The 23,030-nt window shown below is 50.6% G+C and overlaps 1 protein-coding gene across 16 annotated transcripts in view; it reads right to left on the bottom strand.

Annotated features, from left to right (window-relative positions):
* Positions 1-23,030, bottom strand: part of EPB41L1 (erythrocyte membrane protein band 4.1 like 1) — a 55,766-nt gene that overhangs the window by 9,089 nt on the left and 23,647 nt on the right. For 2 of the 16 annotated variants that reach the window (XM_058685481.1, XM_058685473.1), the window contains exons 14-21: positions 15,528-15,611; positions 14,909-15,016; positions 13,439-13,849; positions 11,501-11,605; positions 9,273-9,356; positions 3,264-3,350; positions 2,381-2,464; positions 292-372 (exon numbers count right to left, since the gene is read on the bottom strand). In XM_058685481.1, coding sequence (XP_058541464.1) covers positions 292-372; positions 2,381-2,464; positions 3,264-3,350; positions 9,273-9,356; positions 11,501-11,605; positions 13,439-13,849; positions 14,909-15,016; positions 15,528-15,611 — 1,044 coding nt within the window. Of the gene's footprint in view, positions 1-291; positions 373-2,380; positions 2,465-3,263; positions 3,351-9,272; positions 9,357-11,500; positions 11,606-13,438; positions 13,850-14,908; positions 15,017-15,527; positions 15,612-21,466; positions 21,572-23,030 lie in introns of all 16 variants that reach the window. The other 14 variants (XM_058685486.1, XM_058685484.1, XM_058685487.1 and 11 more) reach the window with 11 other exon arrangements.

Raw genomic sequence — 23,030 nt, 5'->3', positions numbered from 1 at the left:
ATATCGAATACGAGACAGACCATGAAGACCAACAAGCCCCTTAGTGTACAGTCATGGAAATGGAGGCTCAGGGAGGGCAGTGGTTGAATAGTTAGAGACCAGAGCTCAGGTCTTCTGGCTCCTTCTGGCCCTCATTCTACATCCATTCCTTTAGGGCTTCTTGTCTGAATAGGGTCAGCCCGAAGTGGACATCATCTCTGCCCACAAGGGCAGCTGCCCGTGGGTAACCCAATATGGGAGGGACTGGGCGCTGGGCAGAGCCACTGGGAACAATGTCCCCCGTCCCCATACCTGGTCTTGATCAACATCTTCATCCCCAGTGATGATGATTCGCTTCTCGATCCTCGTCTCAGAAAACCCCCCTTTCACAGTCTGCAGAGTGGGAGAGGGTGGCAAGGTCAGCCCTGGGGCCTGCTGGGCATGACAGGAGGCCCATCCAAGGCATCCCTCAAGGGCAAGGCTGGAACCAGCAGTCACCTTCTCTCCTGGCTCCCTCTTCTGGTTTTGGGACTTTAGGCTGCACGTCTTGCCCCCTGCCACCACACTCCCCTAACTACCAAACCTCCCTCTCTAGGTCTTCCAAGCCCAGCTCAAGTGCCGTCTCCCTGACCCTTGCTGGTGACCCTGCCACCCTCCCACCTTGGTACTCCCTGAGCACCAAGTCTGTATCTCTCTTGTGGTTCTGGGGCTCTCTACCTTGGGGTGACCTTGTGTGTGTGACCTGGCCTTGAGGGCAGGGGCTGTATTTTGTTCAATTCTGTGTCCCCTCCTCCCCCACTCCCCTGTCCAATCTGACCAAGGCAGGTGCTAAATGCAGACTGGTTGAATGAACACATGAATGAAATGTGAATGGTGACAAGGTTCTATCTTGAATGACTTCGAACAGTACTCCAAGAGAAAACTGTGTGGGTGATACTTACAACCTCCACTGTTTCCTGAAAGGGCGGGGTTTGGGTGCAAGTTTTGAAGTAGAAGATGGGGAAGGACAAAATTGCCTGGCATATTAAAGAGGGTGGTAGTGGAGGGAAATCCCAGCAAGAGCCAGGAGCAGACAGAAAGAAGGGGGCTCCCTAACTGGCAGGGCCAGGAGGAACTTGAGGAAGAAGAGTTTTCTGAGCAGTATGCAGTGGGGTAGGTGACGGAAAACCTTCCCACAAAACTTTCAGGGAAAGTCAACATCGCTCACAAATGCTCTCAGTGAGAGTGGATATTTTCTGGGGAACATGCAAAAGTGCTGAGTCCTTCCTGCACAGGAGCAAGCAGGGCCGGGACAGTGTGTGTGCAGGAGGGCCAGTGGGACCCACCAGACTTCTCCTTTGGATGACTCAGCAGAACCTCCACCTCAACCTGGCTCCCTGGCCTCTCTCCTCCAGGCCTCCATCTCTGGCCCGGGCCCCCTCCTACCTTCCTCCCGGCTATTTGGGCACAGATATGCTGGCCTGCCTGTCTTCAGCCTCAGCTCGGTGGCTGAGTCACAGCTGACACATGGGGAATGACTCCCTCCTGTGGCCCTTGCCTCTTCCTTTCCCCATTGCAACTCATACCCTGGTCCAGGCTCCCCATCCCTAGTCTCTCCATGCCTCTCTCTCTTCTCTCCCTTGTCTACCTATACATCCTGCTGGATCTAATCTCCTCCCCTTAAACCCCTTTGCCCTGGGTCACTCCCCAGTTAAAAAACCTTGACAGTGTTCCAATGGCTCTTAGCCTCAGACCCTTCACAGTCACATTTGTCCTGGGATTTGTCTCATTTGTCTCCATTGTGCTTCACCTGCTTCGAGTCCCCCCCCACCCCAGTTCCTCACAGTGATGCCCCCTACGTGCTACTACTCCCTGATAGAGATCACTTCCGCTGTTCCCACAGTCGTGCACCACTTGCACCCTAGCAAGAGGCTGGTGTACAGATAATGCTCACTAACATCTGCTCAGTGAACAAATAAGCAAATGCGCAGTCTCTGCTCCCATTTTCTGCACTGTTTAGAATGTCTGCATCTGTCTTCTCCTCCCTCACAAGTCCTACCTGGCCTTCTAAGACCCTGCACAAACCCTACTCTTTCCAGAAGACTCCTCTTCACTCTTTGAGGCTTCCTTACGTCGCCTCTTCTAAATCCTGCCAGCACTTAAGTTCTATAAGGTGCAAATGCCATGGCTCAGAATTACTTCCAGTGAGATGGTCTTGCCCCCCAACCCAGCCTGGCTGTCGATGTTGAAGGGCAGGGTCTGTGCCTAGGACAACCCATAGTACAGAAAAAAGCACAGAGCATTCCAGAAACTAGGAACGCTACAGGTCTTCTCTGTCCACATTACAAGGCACAGCAATGGCAATGACCTTCCCCAGCCCCACAGCCAGGCTGGGGGCATATGGCACCCTGCTGCTACTCACTTTGGTAACATGGGTGGTGGTGGAGGTGGAGAGGGTTTCCGCGGTGGCGCCGTAGGTGCTGGTGAGGACATCTTTCCCGATGATCTGCAGAATATAACCACCCCCCACCCCAGGGTTCAGGTAAGGATACTGGGCTCTGCAGGGTGGGGGTGGGGGGAGTGAATCAAGGGGGCCCCACAAAGGTGAAGTTTGGAAGCCAAGATGCTTCAAACCACTGACTTTAAGAATTCAGGAACACTGGAATCTTTAGAATGCTAGATCCATGAAACTCGCAACCACTGAATCTCAGATTCCCAGAACCTGAGATTCCTGAGGCCCAGAATCCTAACAAGACCCCAGAATTCAAGAATCCTGGTATCTTAAAAGAATGAACGGGGGATCCAGGCTGGAGACAGAGCCCTCCCAAGCTCCCACCCTGTCACAGCCAGGAACACGCAGTCTCAGGGGCTAGACAATGAGAAGGACAGACTTGAGAATGCAGGAGATGCGAGAGACCTCATGGTGACAGACTCAGTCACTGGCAGCCACATCCAGAGTGCAAGCCTCTGCGCTCCTAGTCCCTCTTTCCCCTGGCCAGTAAGGAGAGCAGATGCAAAAGAGCGGTCACATCACAGGCGCCACCAAGGAGAGGGGCTGCTTCACCCTCACGCTGCAGTGCCCTCTGGTGTGCATATGTGGGGGGGGGGGGGTGGAGGCAACAGATGAGACTCCGGTGGATACAAGGGAGCCCTGTGGGCACCTGAAAAGGAGCCAGTTTCCTGGCGCTGTACTTAAGAGGGCAGCCTACTGGGCTCTATGCTGTACTTGCTGTGGGCCACCTGGGGACCTGTGTCCACGTTCTCAGCACAGAGTACCCTAGCCTGAGCTGGCCCTAGCCACTTACCGGAGAAAGAGAACGGATTTCCGTGGCCACCGTCTGTGGGCCTGGGATCATGGCAGCTGCCCCCTTCCCGGACTTGAGACTGTTCTCCTGGGGGAAACAATAGTGCTCAGATGGCCAGATCTCACGTGGGCGGGCCCCCAGGATGGCCAGAGTATGTAGCCATGTAGCTCTCATGGCCACGAGGTTGAGGAATGACTTTTGTCATGCATTCGCGTGCTCACACATGGGCCTGCTCTCACACTTACTCTCTTACTCACTCACACACTTAGACACTTGCTCACTCATTCAACATTAAGAGTGCCTGGGGTTAGGGACATTGGTGAACAAGACACGGCATTGCTCTCGGGAAGCACTGACAAAGGAGCAGAGACATTCAGGTTTCTGTCCTGGCCCTGCCATGTTCCAGCCACATGGGCTGGGGCAGAGCCACTTCCGTTCTATGGGTCTCATGGATTTACCTATAAAATGGGAGTCCTGCAATGTAGGTTCATCAATGGTAACAAATGTCTCACTTTGGTAGGGAATGTTGATAATGGGGGAGACAATGCATGTGTGAGGGCAAGGGGTATATGGGAAACCTACATATTTCTATACATGGGGCATGCGGGTACCTTCCTCTCAACTTTGCTATACAACTGTTCTAATACATAAGCTGCTCTTGAAACTGCTCTGAAAATATGAAGTCTTAAAGTTAGTTTTTAAAAAAGACATCCCTGCCCAACTCTCACAGAGACATTATGAGGCTAGCAGAGGAGAAAGGGCTTTGCAAATGCCAGTTTTAGGACAAACATAGGAATACAGGCTGGCTCCTAACAACATAATGATAACCAATATTTGCTGAGTACTTGTATTGTGCTGGGTATTATGCTAAGGATGCACTATCTCATTTAATCCTCAGAACAACCACAGGAAATTATTTTAATATTCCCGTTTCACAGTTGAGAAATTAGAAGGCCAGAGAATGTCAAGAGGCTTGTTCAAGTCCACCAGCAAGTTAGTGACGGAGCCTGGATTTAGACCCATGTTTGTCAGTCTCCAAGTCCAACATGCTCCTTCGGTAACACTACTCTGCCCTCGGAACTGTTACCCTGGAGCAGCTCTTCTGGTCCTGTGGTGGATTCTAACTGCTAGATACTCCTGGATTGGCTGGATGTACTGCCCCACATCTGGCAGCGGGTCCGGCCGCCTGCCTTCACCTCCCACTTTCTATGCCATCTCGGGCTCAGTCCCCTCCATCCCGCAGCCCAGAGCTGTGTCTGTTCTGCAGCTGCCGAGCAGGCTGAACCTTTGTCCTTGTCTGTGCATGGTACTAGATCTGGATCTCTGCCTGCCAGGGGACAGGTGAGGACAGAAGCCATCTGCCTTTGCCCTGCCTACCTCCCACCCCATGCCTGCCTCCAGCTGAGACAGTGACCTGGTTACCTGGCACGCCACCAATGAGCAACCTTTTCAGATGGATTCCCAGAACGTGGCCCAGCAGCAAGCCTTTAAAAGGGCAGCCTTGCCAACAGACATGAAAAGATGCTCAGCCTCACTAATCATCAAATGCAAATCAAAACCACAATGAGATATCACCTTCCACCTGTCAGAAAGGCTAGCATCAAATAGACAAGAAATAACAAGTGTTGGCAAGAATGTGGAGAAAAGGAAACCCTCCTGCACTATTGGTGGGAATGTAAGTTGGTTCAGGCACTGTGGAAAAGAGTGTGGAAGTTCCTCAAAAAAATTAAAAATAGAAATACCATATGATCCAGTAATTCCACTACTGGGTATTTACCCAAAGAAGACAAAAACATTAAATGAAAAGACATATGCACCCCTATGTTTACAGCAGTATTATTTACAATAGTCAAGCTATGGAAGCAGCCCAAGTCCATCGATAGAGGAATGGATAAGGAAGATGTGGTGTGTGTGTGTATGTATGTATATAATGAAATGTTACTTTGCCATAAAAAAAAATGGGATCTTACAATTTGCAACAACATAGATGCACCTAGTGGGTATAATGGTAAATGAAATAAGCCAGACAAATACAATATGATTTCACTTCTATGTGGAATCTAAAAAACAAAACAAACAAACCAGAGAAAAAAGTAGAAACATATCCACAAATACAGATAACTGGCAGTTGGAGGGGTGGGGGTGGAGGATGGACAACCAGGGGTGAAGGGGAGCGGGAGATACAGGCTTCCAGTTACAGAGTGAAGAGTTTGGGGGGATAAAAGCATAGAGAATATAGTCAGCAGTATTGTAATAGTGCTGCACAGTGACAGATGGTAGCTACGCTTATGGTGAGCATAACATAACGTACGGACTTGTCAAATCACTATGTTGCACACCTGAAACCATTGTAACATTGTGTGTCAACTATACTTCAGTTAAAAAAAAGGGTGGGGGCAGCCTTCTGGGTTCAATGCTTCCTTTCCGTCAGCTTAGGAAATAGTCACTAGCCCCTTTGAATCCTACCGTCACTCCGGGAAATTCTCCCCTAAAGCCTCTTCTTTGCCCACTGCTCCCTCTTTCCTGGATAAGGCTTCACCTCCACTGACACATTGAAAATAGAGGCCACTCACTAATGGGGACACAGGTCATTCAAAACAAGGCACCATCTGTTCTGTCTCTCCTTTATCTTCAGCCACTGTTTTCTCCTGCCTCAAAGAGGTGCGGCTCCTTCCTCTCCCTGGCCAGGGCAATGCCACCATCTTGGTTCTGGACCCTTCCTCCCTCAGACTGAGGGTTCTCCTCCTCACCACCCTGTCTGCACTGCCTCAGCCACTCAAGGCCTTCTCACAAGGCCACTGTCTCATATCTCTTTATCTATAGCCCAGATCTTTCTTGAAACTTAGACCTTTAAAATCAATTGTTTCCTAGACATTTTCCCCTGGAAATGTCCCACAGGTTCCTAGCACTCATCAGATCCAACCTCGAATTCACTGCCTCCCTGCCCCTGACACATGCCTACCACTAAAGAGTAATCCCCTCGAGTGCTCTCTGTTTACATCAGTGCTTCTCAGACTTGAGGGGTGCCACAGACTTCTGGGCCCTGCCCCAAGTTTTCTGAGTCAATAGGTCTGGGGTGGGGCCCAAAGATTTGCCTTTCTAAAGGTTCCCAGGACTGCACTTCAAGAATGGCTAGGTTAGGGGTACCTGGGTGGCTCAGTCGGTTAAGCATCTGACTTTGGCTCAGGTTCACAAGTTCGAGCCCTGTGTCAGGCTCTGCACTGACAGCTTGGAGCCTGGAGCCTGCTTCAGACTCTGTGTCTCTATCTCCCTGTCCCACCCCCACTTGTGCTCTCTTTCTCTCAAAAATAAATAAACATTAAAGAAGAAGAAGAAGAAGAAGAAGAAGAAGAGGAGGAGGAGGAGGAGGAGGAGGAGGAGGAGGAGGAGGAGTGGCTAGGTTAGGGACACCTGGGTGGCTCAGTCAGTTAAGCATCTAACTATTGGTTTTGGCTCAGGTCATGAACTCACGGTTTGTGAGTTCAAGCCCTACATCAGGCCCCATGCTGATAGTGTGGAGCCTGTTTAGGATTCTCTCTCTCTCCCTCTCTTTCTGCCCCTCCCATGCTTGTGCATGCTTTCTCTCAAAATAAATAAATAAACATTGGGGGAAGGGGGAGGAATGTCTGGGTTAGTGTGCAAAGTCACCAGCCCACTTTCCCTCTGTTAACTGAACATTCTGTCAATGACCAAATCCTGCGTTTTCCTCTCTCCAGTTATCCCTTAACCCCGCTCCCCTTCTTTACACCCCCCTCCTCGCACACGGGCCCTGCCCCAGTCCCCAGACTAGCTCTCTGCCTTCTCTTTTGGTTTCTCCCAATGTCTGGTCTCCCAATGTGGTCTCGGGATGCTGTCTGTCTCCCTCAGTGCTAGATTCACAGCGCCTGGCACAGTGCATCACATAGTGTGGGTGTTCAACAAATATTTGCCAAAGGAAGGGTGGAAGGAGAAAGGGAGGACATCAGGGAATTTTCCCTCTTGTGATGTTCCACACGGTTGCTAGAGTAATCTTTCTAAAACACAGAGAAACACATACTTGATGACATCATGCCCCTACTTCAAAAGTTGGGAGTGATGCCCCACTATCTCCAGGATAAAGTGTGAGCCTCCTATATGACATTTGAGGCCCTTCAAGCCCTGGCCCAGCCTACCTTTCCAGATCTTTTCCCTTCCTACCCCACTCCTCTTCCACACACCTGACATCTTGCTTTACGGACCACCTGCCTTTCCCCAAATGTGATATTCCTTCCCATCCTTGTTTTTGCACCTGCTATACTCCCACTGCCTACAATGCCTTCTGCTGGGGCTGACCCTTCACTTATCCTTTACGTATAGCTCAAATGTCAATGCCTAGGTAAAGCCTTCTCACTCTTCCTGGTAGGGGTATCACCCCATACCTATCCTCCCTGAGCCCCCCCACCCCTGCCCCGCCCCAGGAAAGCATTATTGCACTGTTCCATGAAGGCAGGAGAAAATAACAGCAGTTCACAATTACAGACCCCTTCCCAGGTGCCAGGCAAGCCTCTGCACAGATTACCTTGGTCCATCCTCAGGTCAACCCTTTGAGGGATGTACTATTATTGCCCCCATCACCCCATTTTATAGAAGTGGAAACTGAGGCTTGGAGAGGCTCAGATAACTTGCTCAGGGTCATCCTGCCAGGAAGTGGGAGAGCTGGGCCTTGTTCACCACTGTGTGCCCAGGACCTAAACAATTATATGTACCTGTGATCATTATTTGAATAAATGACTTCTAGCAGGTAGCATATTTTCTTCAACTCTGTATTCTGTACCAGGCAGACAATAGAGAATAATAAATGTTTTTGGAACAAATAAATGGATGGATGGGTGGGTGGGTGGGTAAATGAACAATGTAGCTCCCTACTCACTATGGTATGAACTTAAATTTAGCCCTATAAGCATCCTGATGCCACATGGAGAGAACTAAGGGAGAAGAGGAACTGAGTGACCAGGAAAGAGGGTGCGCACTGGTAACTGGTTGGGATTTATTTGTCTTTGCTCAAAACCTACCTGCTGGGTAGTCTAAAGGCAATTCTCTTCCTATGTGTATATCAGGGTTTCAGCAAGAGAAAGCATTTGAAAACAACTTTCCACTGACTCAAGACAGATCCAGCCCAGACATTAGCGTCAGCCCCAGCCCCAGCCCCGGCCCCAGCAGCCACGGTTCACAATGGTCGGGATGAGGGTGCAGAGTCGGTGATGTGTATAGTGAGGCTTCTGGGGTCAGAATGCCTGAGTTTGACCTGGTTCTACCACTTACTGGGTGTGTGACCTTAGGAAGTCACTTAACCTCTCTGTACTTCAGATTCCTCATCTGTAAAAGGTGGAGAAAACAGAGAATCCCCTTTAGTTTTTGTGAGGACTCAGTGAGATCACCCATTCATGGTTCTTGGCACTTTGCATGGGAACACAGCCTGGGTGCCTAATGCTATCTGGTCTGTGTCACCATTAAAGGATCTGACGTTACTGGACTCTCTTAAGAACCTGTGAACAAGGCAGAATGGGAACTATTCCCACTTTACAGATGAAGACACCTGAGGCCAAGGACCTTCCTTCACATGTCAGACCACAAATAGGTAGCAGAACCAGAGTCCTGAGCTTCCAATTTACGTTCACTGCATGCCATCTACTGACCAAGGTAAGGAAGTGGCCCGAGACGTGAGAAAATGCACAGCTGCCAGGAGCTAGCTGCCAGGGATCTTCATGTGTTGCCAATAATCAAATAACCAAATGGTACCATCCTCCCTTTACCCCTGCTGTGGCTGAGATGGTCCAGATAACTGACACTCAGGGATTCCACCTCTCGCATTATTCAATTTGGAAAACTGGATGTCCTGTGGTAATAATGGTCCCAGATTCTACATCCCATGCCTGCTGCAGTGAGGGCAGATGAGGACTTCCCCAGATGGCCAAGGCTGTGATATTGTTACCTGGCTGTTTTAGTGCAAGGGGGCTGGTCAGAGAGGGAAATCTCTCAGGTCCTACTTACCATGGTGGTTGATATGGTCTCCGTGGTGATGGAGGGAGCAGTTGTTATGGACTCCTTTCCCCCTGGGGCAGTCCCATCAACCTGCTGGCCAGAAGAGTCATGAGAGAGAGAGAGAGAGAGAGAAAGCACACCAGATGCACCTGAAGCTTCTGTTACTTGGGTGGGTGGCATTCCCAGTTACAGAGTGATGGGCTGTGTGAGTGAACATGCACTGGTGGGGAGGGGAATCTGTCTACACGGGGAGTGAATCACAGGTGGGAGGGGGATGCTCACAAGTCCTCCTGATCATTTGAACCATCTTATTTGACAAAGGACAACAAATCAGATAGCCTGACAAGTCTAGGCAAATTTTAACACATGTGTTCTTTGATTCCATTGCTGGGAATTCATCCTTTGCATGTAAACTTTGAAAACTTTGCCAAGAAGTATGACAAAAAAGTTCACTGAAGCATTCACCATTAACTGCCAAGGACACAAACAGCCACAAGTCCACTGATGGGAGAATAAGTCAGGACTCACTCCCAAGTGGGACTGAGAAGAGCAAGGTGGGCCCACATATGGCAAATGAGGAGTGATCTCCAAGACAGTTATCAAGAAAAAAAGGTCAGGTGTAAAAGAGCATCTCTTTCGTGCAAAATTCTAAAATATCCAGAGATGTGAGTGTATAGGTTGGAATATGCATATTTTTTTCCTAGGAAGAATCACAAGACAAATTTCAATTTGTTCTATTTGAATTTCATAATGGAGCACTTTGCTGGTTTTTTAAAATTTTCTTAACATTTATTCATTTTTGAGAGACAGCAAGACAGAGCACGAATGGAGGAAGGGCAGAGAGAGAAGGAGACACAGGATCCGAAGCAGGCTCCAGGCTCTGAGCTGTCAGCACAGAGCCCGATGCGAGGCTTGAACCCACGAACCGTGAGATCATGACCTGAGCCGAAGTCGGATGCTCAACCGACTGAGCCACCCAGGCACCCCATGCTGTTGTTTTGATGTCAGTGAGAATTACTGGGCTGTTGAATTTGGGGACTTTTTTAGTTTTATTTATATTTCTCTATACGAAAGCAAAATAAAACGTGTGTTACTGAAACAAAATAGGACAGAGAGGGAGCACATTGCCTGCAATCACACAGCTCGTCAGAACTTGAGCATCTTGACCATTGCACTAGCTACCATGTAGACCATCATGCAAGTGATAAAAAGTGGGGGGGGGGGGGGGTATTCTGGAAATGACAGAGTTGCCCACATTGTGTTGGTTTACACCTTACTTTAGTTCTTAAAACACAGACTAGTCTCCTCTCCCTGCACTGTAGCCCCTCTGGCTGCAAGGAACCTAGAGGGTATCAGACCTACAATCTCAAGTTTCGAAGTTTAAAAACCACAAAAGAAACTTAGGAAATGTACCATGCACCTGTACACCTGCAGTTCACCTGTGTCTATTTAGGACCACTTTCTCCAGGGGACCAAGTACATTTCATCTTGCTAAGACAAATGATCTATCTTTTTCTCACTTTGTTCACATTACCAATCTGATATAGAATCCGCATACGTCAAAAAATGATCCAATGTGAGCCATTCTTTTTTTTTTTTTTTTTAATTTTTTTTTTTCAACGTTTATTTATTTATTTTTGGGACAGAGAGAGACAGAGCATGAACGGGGGAGGGACAGAGAGAGAGGGAGACACAGAATCGGAAACAGGCTCCAGGCTCCGAGCCATCAGCCCAGAGCCTGACGCGGGGCTTGAACTCACGGACCGCGAGATCGTGACCTGGCTGAAGTCGGACGCTTAACCGACTGCGCCACCCAGGCGCCCCCAATGTGAGCCATTCTAACAAAAGCTGGATTGAGATGTCTCCCTCTTCTCTCCCAGGGATACGTCAAGAAACCTCTCGAACTCCTTCAAACAATCTGAAAGCCACAGTCTAGTCCACTAGCCACTAGCCCTTACAGCCCTCCCAGAAAGACAAGGGAGACATGCTCATTCCCATTTGAGAGATGGGAAATTGAGGCTTTTAAGAGGCATGGTCTGTCCAGGACAGAAAATCATTCCACTACCCAATTCTAGAGCTCAGGGAGGACAATGAAGCTTAGAAGAGCATCGGGGTTAAAATGGGGGCTCTGGGAAAACAATGTGGCAAGGGTTGGCCAAGGGGCTTGGCCTTGGTGGGGACCCCACCCTTAAATGTCCAATGCTTATGATCAGGGTGCAATGAAAGGCACGGGTTACCTGGGTGCTGTCCACAGTGGTGACTCTGGTCTGCAGTACAGCCTCTGGCTCAATCTTCTTTCTGATGGCCAGGCTGCTGACAGTCATGGTTTCTGTTTTCACAGGCTGTAAGGAGATAGGAGAGAACTCCATAACCCAAGCCCCTGCATGGCTCCTGCTCACAGCCAAATGCAGTGTAGCCCCCATCCCTGCAGCCAGCCAAGTCTCTGGAAGGGCACGCAGGTCAGGGCAAAGAGGCACGGTGAGATGTCATAGACAAATAGCCAAGGGGAGAGCCAGAACTATCAGCAGTACCCAGACAGGCCTGCTCATGGCCCTGCAGCCACATAACCTCATGGTGGCCATAAGTTGCGTTTTAGGCTACCATTAAAAGAACATCTACTATTCAATTAATATGTTCTGTGTCAGGCCCCACACTAAGTATTTTCCTTATATACATCCTGAATGACTTCGATGATTATGCCATCACCTCCCAGCTGCTTCATCTGAACTGTTCTTGAGAGCAGGAGTCATACAACTGGATGCCTACAGAGGCCAGGCAGGAGATGGAAATGGGTGAAGTGGGCTTACGAAGGACTGGAGTGAACTGGAGAACATGTAGGGACCAACTGTGGCCATGGCCTCTGAGTGACTGGATCATCGGATTTTCTTAATGATATTAAAAAAAAAAAAAAAACACTGTGGATTTTATATTCAACATCCTTATTTTTAAATCAAGGTCCAAGAAAACACATCTGCTAGCCAGATCTGGCCTGGAGCCACCAGTTTTCAACCTCTACTCTAAAAGGCTTCAGTTAAATGATCAGTTTCTTCAGAGTCCTCCATCCAGGCTAGTTCACATGACTATTAGCATATTAACATATGTGAGCTGAACGAATGAATGAAATAGCTTGTCATCTGGCTGGGAAGGCAGTGAGAGGATTCTCACAGATTACTGTCACCCTGAGATCTAGCCATTTATCCAGTTAGTCATCTATCAGTGCCTGCTATAGGCAGGCTTAGAGCAGCTGCCACCCAGTAGGAAAGCAGACCTGGCTGCCACTAACCTGACTATCTGGGACAATGCCGGGAACAGAAACATTACAGAGCAAGGGGGCTGCAGCAGGTCCAACACTTCTGCCCAGGGTGGTTAGGAAAGCATTTGCTAGGGAAGTGATATCTGAACTTGGTCCTGGAACGTGACAGGTTTGCAAGGCAGAGAAAGGGAGGGAAAACCTTCTACCCAGAGAGTACACCATGGAGTGAAAGTCCAGAGTAGATGAGCTCATATTTCAATGCCTGGAACACGGGGGAGAGGAGAGTGTGGTAGGAGGTAGACTGGGACTGTAAGAGATGAGGGGGCAGAGGAATCACGTGACAAAGATCCTCTGAAGGAAGGACACAAAGCAGAGAGACCCAGACACAGTCTATCCCCGTGTCCCCGTCCATGCGGACATTTCCTCTTCTCTAGGAGTTTCCACTGCTACCCCAAGACCCCAGGGCCAGATGAATTTAAACTGCTGCCCCTTCCCCAGGAAGCCCAGGCCCCAGGGAGAGGAGCCTGGGCCAGGATCAGGAAAAGCCACCAACTTCCAAACCAGGCTGCAGGAGCCCCGCGAGTCCACAAGCCCATGCTCTCTGCAGGTGCCATGCAACACAGGCAGGGAGAGGAGGAGTCGAGTAAGACCAGACTGTCTGGCATCGCTTGACCTCAGGCAAGCAATGGGGTCACAGGGTTAAAACGCCAAGGAGTGCACGTTAGGGGTGAACCAAGATGGCAAACATGCGAGCACAGAACCATGCTGTTCTGCGGAGGGACAGTCATGCAACACGAGACAGAGCTTCAGGCTGAGGGGCTCTGGGCTGCAGGCTGGTGGCTCAGTCTTCTCACAGATGGCCCGGGGCCCTCCGAACATGCAGTGCCCGCCAGGCCCAGGTCTCCAGGATGCTCCACTGTACCTCAAACTGGGGCATATCTGGGGTGGCGCAGGCCCCTCGATCTGGGCTATCCTCGATGCCCCCAGACTCGTCTTCCTGGCTGGGGCCCCCCTTGCTGAGATCCCGGGAGAACACCAGGCCCTCAGTTTCGGAGTCGCTTTTGTCTCGGTCGAGCTCAGGCAGGCTGCGGGAGAAGTCTTCAAAGGCGCTGCCGTGGTAGTCACCAATGACCGTGAAGTCAACCTCAGCCTCCAGGCTGGATGTGGAGCTGACCGTGATGCTGGAGCACTTACGCTCAATGGCCAGGTGGTTGTCTTTCAGGAACACCGCGTCCCTCTCCTGGTCCTGGTCCTCGTCTCCCGTGTCACTCTCTGGGGCCTTGGGACGGGGCGGTTTGACCTTCTCCTCTGAGCCCTCCCTTAGCCCTGCTCTCTATGGCCAGATAAAAATCAAAGGAACAGGGGTGTGGGGTGGGAAGAAAGAGAGAGAGAAATCAAGATGGTGAATGACAGAAGAAACCCTGGGGCCATTTCAACGTCTCAAATAGAAGAGCAGGTCAGGAAACGAAAAACGTTCCCAGAAAGATTCCTTGGCATGACAACAAGCTTTAAAAAACCGCAAAGTTCTCAAGAGTGGGGAACGCTCCTTTCCGAGGGTCTCCCGCTGATGGCCAAAGCGAGTACAAAGCAAACATCCTGCCAGTTCGTTCTGGACAGGAAGCCCCATCCAGGGTCTGGATCTGGGAGCTGATTAGAAGCGGCATTGTGCGCAAGGCAGGGATGGGAGCCTGGATCCAGGCCCATCCGTGCAGGTGGACATCAAGAGACAGAAACCAAGGAGGGAGACCCAGGGATTTAGGGAAACCCGGGACGGGGAGGCAGGGAGGCTGGAGCCAAGAGCTTTGAGAAACAAAGAGGAAGCCAACATGGTTTGTCAATTCCACTGAGTCTCTGTGGGAAGGGTCAGCATCGTCTAGGGGGGAGGAACAACAGGGGTTAATTCCTGGGAGCTGGGTGCTGCATCAGTTCAACCCTGAGCTCCATGAGGGGCCAGTGGGCAGGCCATGGAGTGGAGGTTCTAGTCCCATCAGTGTAATTGACAACAGCAGGCCAAGGAAACGCTGGAGGGGAACCAGCAACTCTTGTCCGACATACATACCTCTCAACTGGCCTGTCAGGGATTAAACACCACATTCACATTTTTGGCTGTTTCATGACGTTCTTTTTAAAGCCCAATCTAACACCCACCAAATATTTTTTAAAGTAGTTGGCTTCAGGTTCTAGAGATTCAGTGCACTTAGAGATTCACTTGCTAAACTTAACTTCCATTTTAGTTTCTGGAAGGTTGAGAGGTGTGAGGACACATTCCAGACAAGCGAGAGTTGAGCTGCCACAAGAGGCACTGCCCGAGCAGGTGGGAATCTAAGGCAGCGATGCACCCCGGCCAGGTGAAGATGACTGGGTCATCAGGGCACCAAGGGGCTGCAGAGACCTGAGGGCCCGAGGGGCTGGCGAATCTCAGGCGCCCCCCTTTTCCAGGGGGGTTTGCTGCTAAGCTGGTGATGTGCTTCTCTTCCCTGACCGCATCTCCGGATGTGTTCTGGATTAGAGAAGATAGTTAGTCTTAAGGAGGCAGAAAGGAACTTGGCAGTGGGACCAAGAGGGAACCAGAAGCGAAGGATAGAAACCTCTGGACTGTCAGCTTCCCCAAGGCAGGAGAGCCAGGGAAGGGAAAGGGTGAAGGAAGATCGTTGGACAAGCCAAGCAAAACAGGTAGGAGCCCAGCAGGTGGGGGCAGCAAGGCAAAGCAAGTGTGTAGTTTGCTGGCGGTGGTGCCAACCTTCTCCACTGGGGCTGTGTGACCCTCTGGGCACCAGGTCACACCACAAGCCGAGGGTCTCTGTGGCTAAGCTAACACAGGCCAATCAGATGAACCCATCATTCCGCCTGGGCTACCCTCAGGCTGGTTTAGGGGAAAGAACTCATAGGAATGGACAAGCAGCCTCTGATCGCAGTAATGATGAGGGGCCACTGAAACATGCTACTACGGAGCTACGCAGCATGCGGTCTACTCCCCCAGCTCGGGGGCAGTGGTGGGGGCAGGGGCTCACGTGGCCAGTTCCCCCAGTGGCTACCTCCAGCGCAGTTTCACAGCCTGAATCAGGGGACACGAGCTCGAGTTCTGTGCATCCTTCCTGCTGGGATGTGGTAGAAATGCCCTCCCTGAAGTGTCTGGCAGCCAGTGGCATCACTGAGGAATGGCTGGCTTTGGGGCCAGCAAAGTCCCCTGGGGGCTGGAGTTGGACGAAGCCCAGATCCAAAAGCTTATTCCGCTGTTGCTCTACCTGACTCATGGAGGTCTCTGGAGACAACTCGTTTATTAGGGCCCTGGTTTCGCCTTGACTCGCTCGGCGAGTTTCAGCTCCATGGGTCTCAAAGATCCGAATTTTATTGGCCACTGAGGTCTTGCTAATATCTTCCAGGGAGCCCTCTCGGCCCCCAGCCTGGAAAGAGGTCATCTCCCTTTGCTTCCCTGGAGGGAACACCAACGCCAGGGGTACAGCTCCCTCAGCTTCTTCAGAGACAACTCTGGGCTTTCTGCTGGCAACGGGAGGTGCCCTGCGCTCTCCTCTGTCCAGGGTCACGAACAGTCCTACGTGGTCCTTAGGCTCCGGGCTCTCTTTAAAAGGATGGGCATGTTTGAGAAAAGCAGGGGACTGTTCTCCAAAAGGATCCCCAAGGTGTGGAGGCTCCCCTGATTCACGAGGGACTGGGCTTGGAGAAGTTTCCTCTGGAGCTGCCTGAGCCTGAAAGGGACCAGGGAAGGCTGGGATGGGGGTGATCACCTCCATCTGAAGAAACGCTGAGGCCTTGCTGTCCTCCGTCGCAGGGTCTCCTGTTTGTGTGTGAACCAGTCCCCTGTCTTGGGGCAGGAAGCTGCCTCTGTCCAGTTTGGCTGGCTTCCTGACATCATTAGGAGGGACGGACCACGGAACGATGCAGGCTGGGAGGTCTGGGCGCATGCCTCCTCCTCTGTGAGGTGAGTGGTTCTTCCATCCTGCTGGGATATTTTTCTCAGCCTCTTCCGTCAAATCTCCACTCTTGGGGGTCTCTTCCTCTGTGCTTATGTTGGATGCTGGGTGGCTAAATTCTCTTTCCACCCCCCACCCAGCTTCTTCCCAGTCCTCAGCAAATGTCTGCCCTGGAGAAGGTCCCTTACCAAGCTGCTCAACAAAGACCTCCAGGCCATCTGGTCTTCTGTAGCTCCCAGGGATCCCTGCCCCTTCCTCTAAGGAGGCTGTGTGGGCTTCACTCTCTTCATCCTTATTCTTGCTGGAAGCTGCAGCAAAGCCCTGTAGGCCTGAGGAATTCCACTCAGAGCTCTCTAGGAGCTTCTCTGGGAGCTCTATCCTGGTCTCGCCAACAGGAAGGGCATCCAGAGGTGGAGGGAGGACTTGGTCTTCAGAATCTTTCCCTCCATAGTTTAAGTAGAAGCTCCGCTCTGCAAAGGAAGGTTCGGTTTCATCACTCGAGTCGGCTCTGGCTTCTGACTGGGCTGGGTCCAGTAGAAACGACTGGAGTCCTCCCTTGTCGGAGGCTGGAGAGGGGATCTCGGCCTCTGCTGGCCTGGCCCCTGACGCAGCAGGTCTTCCACAAATCGGGATCTCCTCCAGCTCCTTCCTCAGTTCCATCTGGCCCTCCAGCTGACCACCTGAGATCCAGCGCTTCTTGATGGTCGCCTCCCCAGTGCCCACCCTCAACTGGGAGCCCTCAAGGAGATTTTCTGCCAGTGTGCAGCCTGCAGCCAGAGAAGGCCCTCCTGGGCCTTCCCTGACCCAGGGGCCTTCCTCCCACACTGACTCGAAGTCTTCAGGGCTTGCAATCATCCTTCCTTGTTGCTGGGTCTTTGCTCTTCTGACTCCCACCATTTCTTCTGTGGCCACTTCAACTTTGAACTTGTCCACCAGGATGTTTACCTTGGAGAGTCTGCCATCAGCAAGGATATTTGTGAGGCCTGCCTTACTTTCTTCCTGCTGCGTGGTGGCCGCTTTTAGGAGACTGAGTTCTTCTGGCCTAGTGTACTCTCTTTCTATAAATACCCAATGCTCTGAACCCTGTGTTTCAATTGGAGCAAGAAGAGTTAACATGAAATATAGGCACATGAAAAACAGGTCACTGTTTCCTGTGCAAGAAGGGACCAACCTACCACCAAAAGTTAACATGTCCCCAGAACTGGCTGGGGGGAGAAAGGCGTGACAATGCTAGTCAGCCTCATTAAGGTTACCCTTCCCGTCAAGGCACCCAACAAATTATTTACCAACTCCCCTCAACCACTACCCCAACTTGGTAAAATGGGATGGGGTCTCATGCCCTCCCCATGTCTAATCATGGGACAATGGAGATCCACAGATGGGCCAGGACTCTTCCTCTTCCTTTTTTAATAATACAATTGCCACTGTCAGAGGAGAAAGTAACTTACATCACATGGAGTCTTTGAAGGTTAGAACAAAAAGAACTCCTAAGAAATCTTCTAGTCCAATTTCCTCATTGTGCAAATGTGTAAACTGAGGCCTAGAGAATGTCAGTGACTTACTCAAGGTCACATTTAGTTCATGGTAGAGTCAAGAAAAGAGTGCCTGATTTTTGATTCCTAAGATCCTTGCTGACTTATCTCACAACCTACAGAATACAGATCCCAGTTGTGATCTAATGTCAAGAGGGAAAGCACTGAATTAAGTTCCACAGCTACAGCCTAAAATCTGACTTTTCTGCAAGAGTTCCTGGGAAGGAAAGAGATTAGAATGGAAAATGCCAAATGCACAGCTCAAGTCAGTGCCAGCCACCACAATGGCTTGAACAGCTTGAATTTTGTAGGGTTCATTTCCAGGGAAAAGAATACCAAAGCCTATTCTTGGAGAATTCTACACAAAATCCACAGAAAGAGTAGAAAAGGGCTGAACAGAAGACATCATGGAAGGAAAAGATCTAAAGACCCAAGTATCAATCACCTGTCAAAAGCACCAACAAGAGGGTAGCACTGTCAAACTGTCGACAAAACAGCTTTCAACATCCTTCCTACAGTCCTTCAAACAATACTTAGGAGGGAATGATGGACTTCAGAATCATTAAAAAAAGCAAGAAGGCCTGGAATTCTAATGTTGCAGCCAAAGAATACGTTCTTCACATAAAATCTCAATGGAAGTCCAATATGTAACCCAAATACAGGCTGCCATGTTTAAGGGGGAGGCCTCGGCTGCCCTAGTGTCAAGGTATCACCCTCCTTTGAAACCACTGCTCTGACTCAAGCCTCTTATGGTACAGATGTGGAAACTGAGGCCTAGAAAAGGTAAGTACCATGTCCAAGGTCAGAGAGTGAGCTAGGGGAAAAGGCAGGCCTAGAATCCAGTCTCTGACTCCAAGTTCTGGGAAGTGCCTCCATGGTGAGATGTGCCAGAAGCTGCTCCCAACAGGAGGGGGGAGATTTATATGACTGGGCTCTGACTCAGGTTATGGCCTGGTGAGGAGTCTGTCAGACCCCATTAGATCTGAAGGATTCTGAAAGATCAGGGAGCGCTGTAAACTCTCACCTCCACTCCCTCAATCCATGCTAGCAAAATCTCCATGGTTCTCAGGGAATGAAACTTCATTGAAAGAGTCCTGTCCCATCTGTGGATCCTGCCAACAGGTAAGAGAGACAAGCGGAAGGTAGAAGGCCCATGTGTAGATTTCTGGGATTTTACTGCAGGTTGCTAAGTCTCAGGACAATACCATGTGAACCATCCCAAAGAAAAGTGCTTCAAGAGCCTATAGAAGCCAGCTCTCTTTTTTCTTCTACTGAGGAAGGAGGCACCCTCAGTGGCCCCCATTTCAGCGTGTAGTGACATCATCAGCCTGGCAATGGCGGCCACAGGTGGTCAATGCGACCCCTTCTGGAACATTCTTGCCCCAAGTCTAACCAAAAACTAGTTTCTAGAAACTAGAAGCCTAGAAATTAAGCTGAGCGGGGTGGGAACTAGCACAGTATAGAAAGAAAAATTCTGCAGAAAGGAAAAAGGAAACACATACTTATATTTAGTTAATCTGTGCCAGGCAATGTCAGATTAAATTTAATCCAAATGGTGATGTGGAAAGCAGATACTGTTACCCTTATTTCAGAAGGGGAAACTGAGGTTCCCCAGAGGGCAAGTGACTTACACAGATCATAGAGTGAGCAGTGAGGGAAAAAGAGGCTCTGCTTTTAACAAGTGAAAATCCTGAAAAGAAAAAAAAAGACTTGAGAGCAAAAAAGAGAGAAGTTCACTGGCATGAAGGCACCGGTAGGACTGCACCTGTCTGAAAGCTGTTCTGACCCTACTACACAAGATAGATGGGACGTCTGGTAGCCCTGTCGCCATTCTTTCCACAGAGCCAGGGGACTTGCAGTGCCTGTTCAGAGCACCCCCTGCTATCAGCTGGGAGTACTGCGGCAAGGAGCTGAAGCTGTAGAAGGAAACGGAGCCCGTTCTGTTCCCACCCAAGCCATGACAGGGAGAAAATCTCCCACCAGGCAGTTCTGTGGTCTCTGGGCTGTTGAGTCCCCACCTGGGGCTTTGGGTCACATTCTGGGCCCTGCTCTTTACAGAAGACACCCAGAAGAGGGGATGCAGGACAAGAAGCCCTCTAGAAATCACAACCTGGGAGAAACCTTTGAAGAAAGGAGGAGTGTTCAGGGGGAGAGGGGTACTTAACTCTGAAGGACTGTCCTGGAGGAGGATGCAGAGCAGATCTAGGGGCAGCAGGGGCAGAGCAAGGCCCACAGACAGGTAATGCAGAAGGGCAGATTTTAATTCAACATGAACACTTCTCAATAGATGACTGAAGACAAAATGGTCTGCTGATATGATATGGTATGGTCGGAATGATAAGAGCCCCCTCTGTGGAAGGAGCTGGAATGGATGATTTGCAGGGATGCTGATGAAGGACGCATGTTGCCCACCACCCCTGCTCCGGAGTATGGGCACCTGTCCTTGGCTCTAGGAGCAGCTCTGTGCTCCAGGGCATCGCTTTTTCCCTAACCTTGGGATGCTACTGACTCCTGTCCAACTTCTGGTAGTTGTTTTAGTTTCACATTGAAGAAAACTTCAGATAGGAACTGTGATTTCTGTTTTACCACCTATGTGCTGACTTCTGTCTCTTTTAGAGTTTCAGCACATTTTTCAGCAGCTAGAAATTTTTTCCATGGGAATTTAAAAAGGGAGATGCCCTCATACGTACTTTTTGGGAGATGCCAAAAGGGGAGGGCCAGATATCAGGGAGAAGGAAGTTCCACCCAGATGATTGGTCAGTACCTCCCAATCCTCATGGTCTATGGGCTCTTGGCAGGGAGGAAGATACAGTGCCACCCCCCACTCCCTGGGCCTGGATGCCATGCCTAGCGGGACTTAGGTGCCCTCCCAACCCCCCCCCCCCCCCGCCCCGCTGCCATCCTGGGCACAGAAGTGATGCTCTCCTCATTAGAACACTTGCCTGGCCAACATCTCTTCAACCCCAAGGAATCTCCTTGGAGCCAGATGCCCACTTTTGTCCGCCTGCCACGAGTTTAGAGAAGACGAAGGCGGAGGATGAATGAGAAGCCATCCCCTAAACAGCCACTGTTAGACCTTACTCGGGCTTCTGAACAGAGGAAAGACTTCAGGGCAGAAGGCATTTAGGTGCCATGACCCCTGATCCCAAGCTTAGACATCAGAGCCTGCCTGTAAAGTCAGGAGGGCCCAAGAGAAGGAGATCATTTCAGCCTCTCCTTTGAAGCCAGAGCCAGACTCAGACTGTCCTGTCTTCTCAGAATATGGTCTCAGTCCTGATTCCTGAAAAAACAATGGATGAGGGAGGGGCTGGCCCTTTATGGATCCCTGGGATGGGGACAATCACTTGTCACAGCATGGGAATACAAGGGCTACCCATTGCTTCCACCTGCATGGCAGAGCCTGGTCCACCCCCCTCACCCCAGAGAAAGGGTTTTCTTGAGACCATTAGAGTGGCTGTGTGTGGGCGGGGAAGTGCCGACAGTAACCTCAGGAGACGCTGCGAGGCTTTTCTGAGTGAACACTTCCCAGCCTGTGGCCGTCCCAGGCTCAGGTGCCAAGTCCTGCGGAGAGGTGTCCTGGGTCCTCCGGGACTGCAGGGGAGGCCCAGGGCCGGAGGAAAGGGAAAGAGGGAGGAAGGGAAGGAGAGACAGAGATAGGAAAAGTGGGAGAGAGAGGAAGCAGGAGAGACACACACACAGAGCCTGTAAACAGCCCAGCTTTGTAAATCCTACACCCTCAGGGTTTGTGGCTTAGATCAGGAAGGAGCCAGTGGGGCAGGAGAGAGAGGAGCTGCCCCTTGTGGCCCTTTAAGGGAGGAAGGCCCACAGTCAGCGGCCAGCCAGCACCTTGGCTTTGGGCCTTTTTCTCACTGCTCTCATTCAAGAGGATGTGGAACCATACCACTCTCACTCCAGAGACTCTTAATCGAGAGGCTGGGGAGCCATACCGCTCAGACTCTGATCCCAAATCTGCCCCGGGTGTCTTTGGCTTAAGCAATGGTTCAATCCTGCAGTTTGGGTCTTAGCCCTTCATAAAGTTATCTTTGAAATGAAAACCTGGGTTTGGGAAATGGGAACTCTTCTTAAAATTTGGAGCCCCTATTTTGATTTAAGTTCCCCCTGTCTTCCCCTTGGTCCAGATGAGGCCCAACAACATATGAGGAAGCCACTAGGACCTCTCTGATGACACACTCCTGAAGGAGAGCCCCCACAAAGTCTGTATTTGGATCAGGGATTCCAGTCACCATCAGCAATGGCCCCATAACCATACAGCACTTTGCAGTTTCTAAAGTGCTTTTATACCCACTATTTCACTCAGCTTTCCTAGCAACCCTATGGAATGGCAATTTTGGTCCCACTTTAGATGGGCTGACTAGGCTGTGAGGCTCAGAGAGGTATTGTCACCCACCCAACAACCCAGTCCGGTCCTTGCCTACAGCTTCTCCCCATGTCCCAAATCTTCCAGGGCCTCTAAATGCCAGTGGGGCCTGCTAAATGGTTCATAGCTCCAAGCTGAGCTCCTGGAACAGAATCCCTTCCAGCAGGTGGACTACACTTCTTGGAGCAACAGTGAGGGGCAAGGGTTGGAACAGATGCCACCTTTTAGGAAGACCCATCTCTAGCAGTTCCAGCTATTACCAGCAGGTGGGGCACACTCCCAAGCCAGGCTGCTCTGAGGCACTTGGAAGCTCCATAGCCCAGATCCCCAGGGTTCAAGAGGCCCTCCTCTGCTGGAGTCCCACCCTTTCAAAGCCATCTATCCTCACCCACAGCCAGGCCACTCTGGTCAAGTCTCTCAGGGCAAGAGGAGTGGGGCATGTAACTGGATCACCAGACCAGCTCCCGTGGCCCAGGCCAGAGTCTTCAGGGTCTCATTTGTGCCAGGGATGATCACAGAGGTCCTCAGTAGATGCAGATTTGCCCTCCTTCCATGGCACTGAACTTAAAGACCCTCAAAGCATCCCTAATATTGTGAATCACCAGCCATGAAACTACAGGCCAGCAGCCTCACTGGACGAGGCCCTCTGTTATCTGGCATGTCAAGGCCATA

The sequence above is a fragment of the Neofelis nebulosa genome, chromosome 9 (genome assembly GCF_028018385.1).
Source record: "Neofelis nebulosa isolate mNeoNeb1 chromosome 9, mNeoNeb1.pri, whole genome shotgun sequence".
NCBI classification, from domain to species: Eukaryota; Metazoa; Chordata; class Mammalia; order Carnivora; family Felidae; genus Neofelis; species Neofelis nebulosa.
The sequence above is the reverse complement of the archived record's forward strand: the minus strand, read 5'-3'. Positions and strand labels throughout refer to the sequence as shown.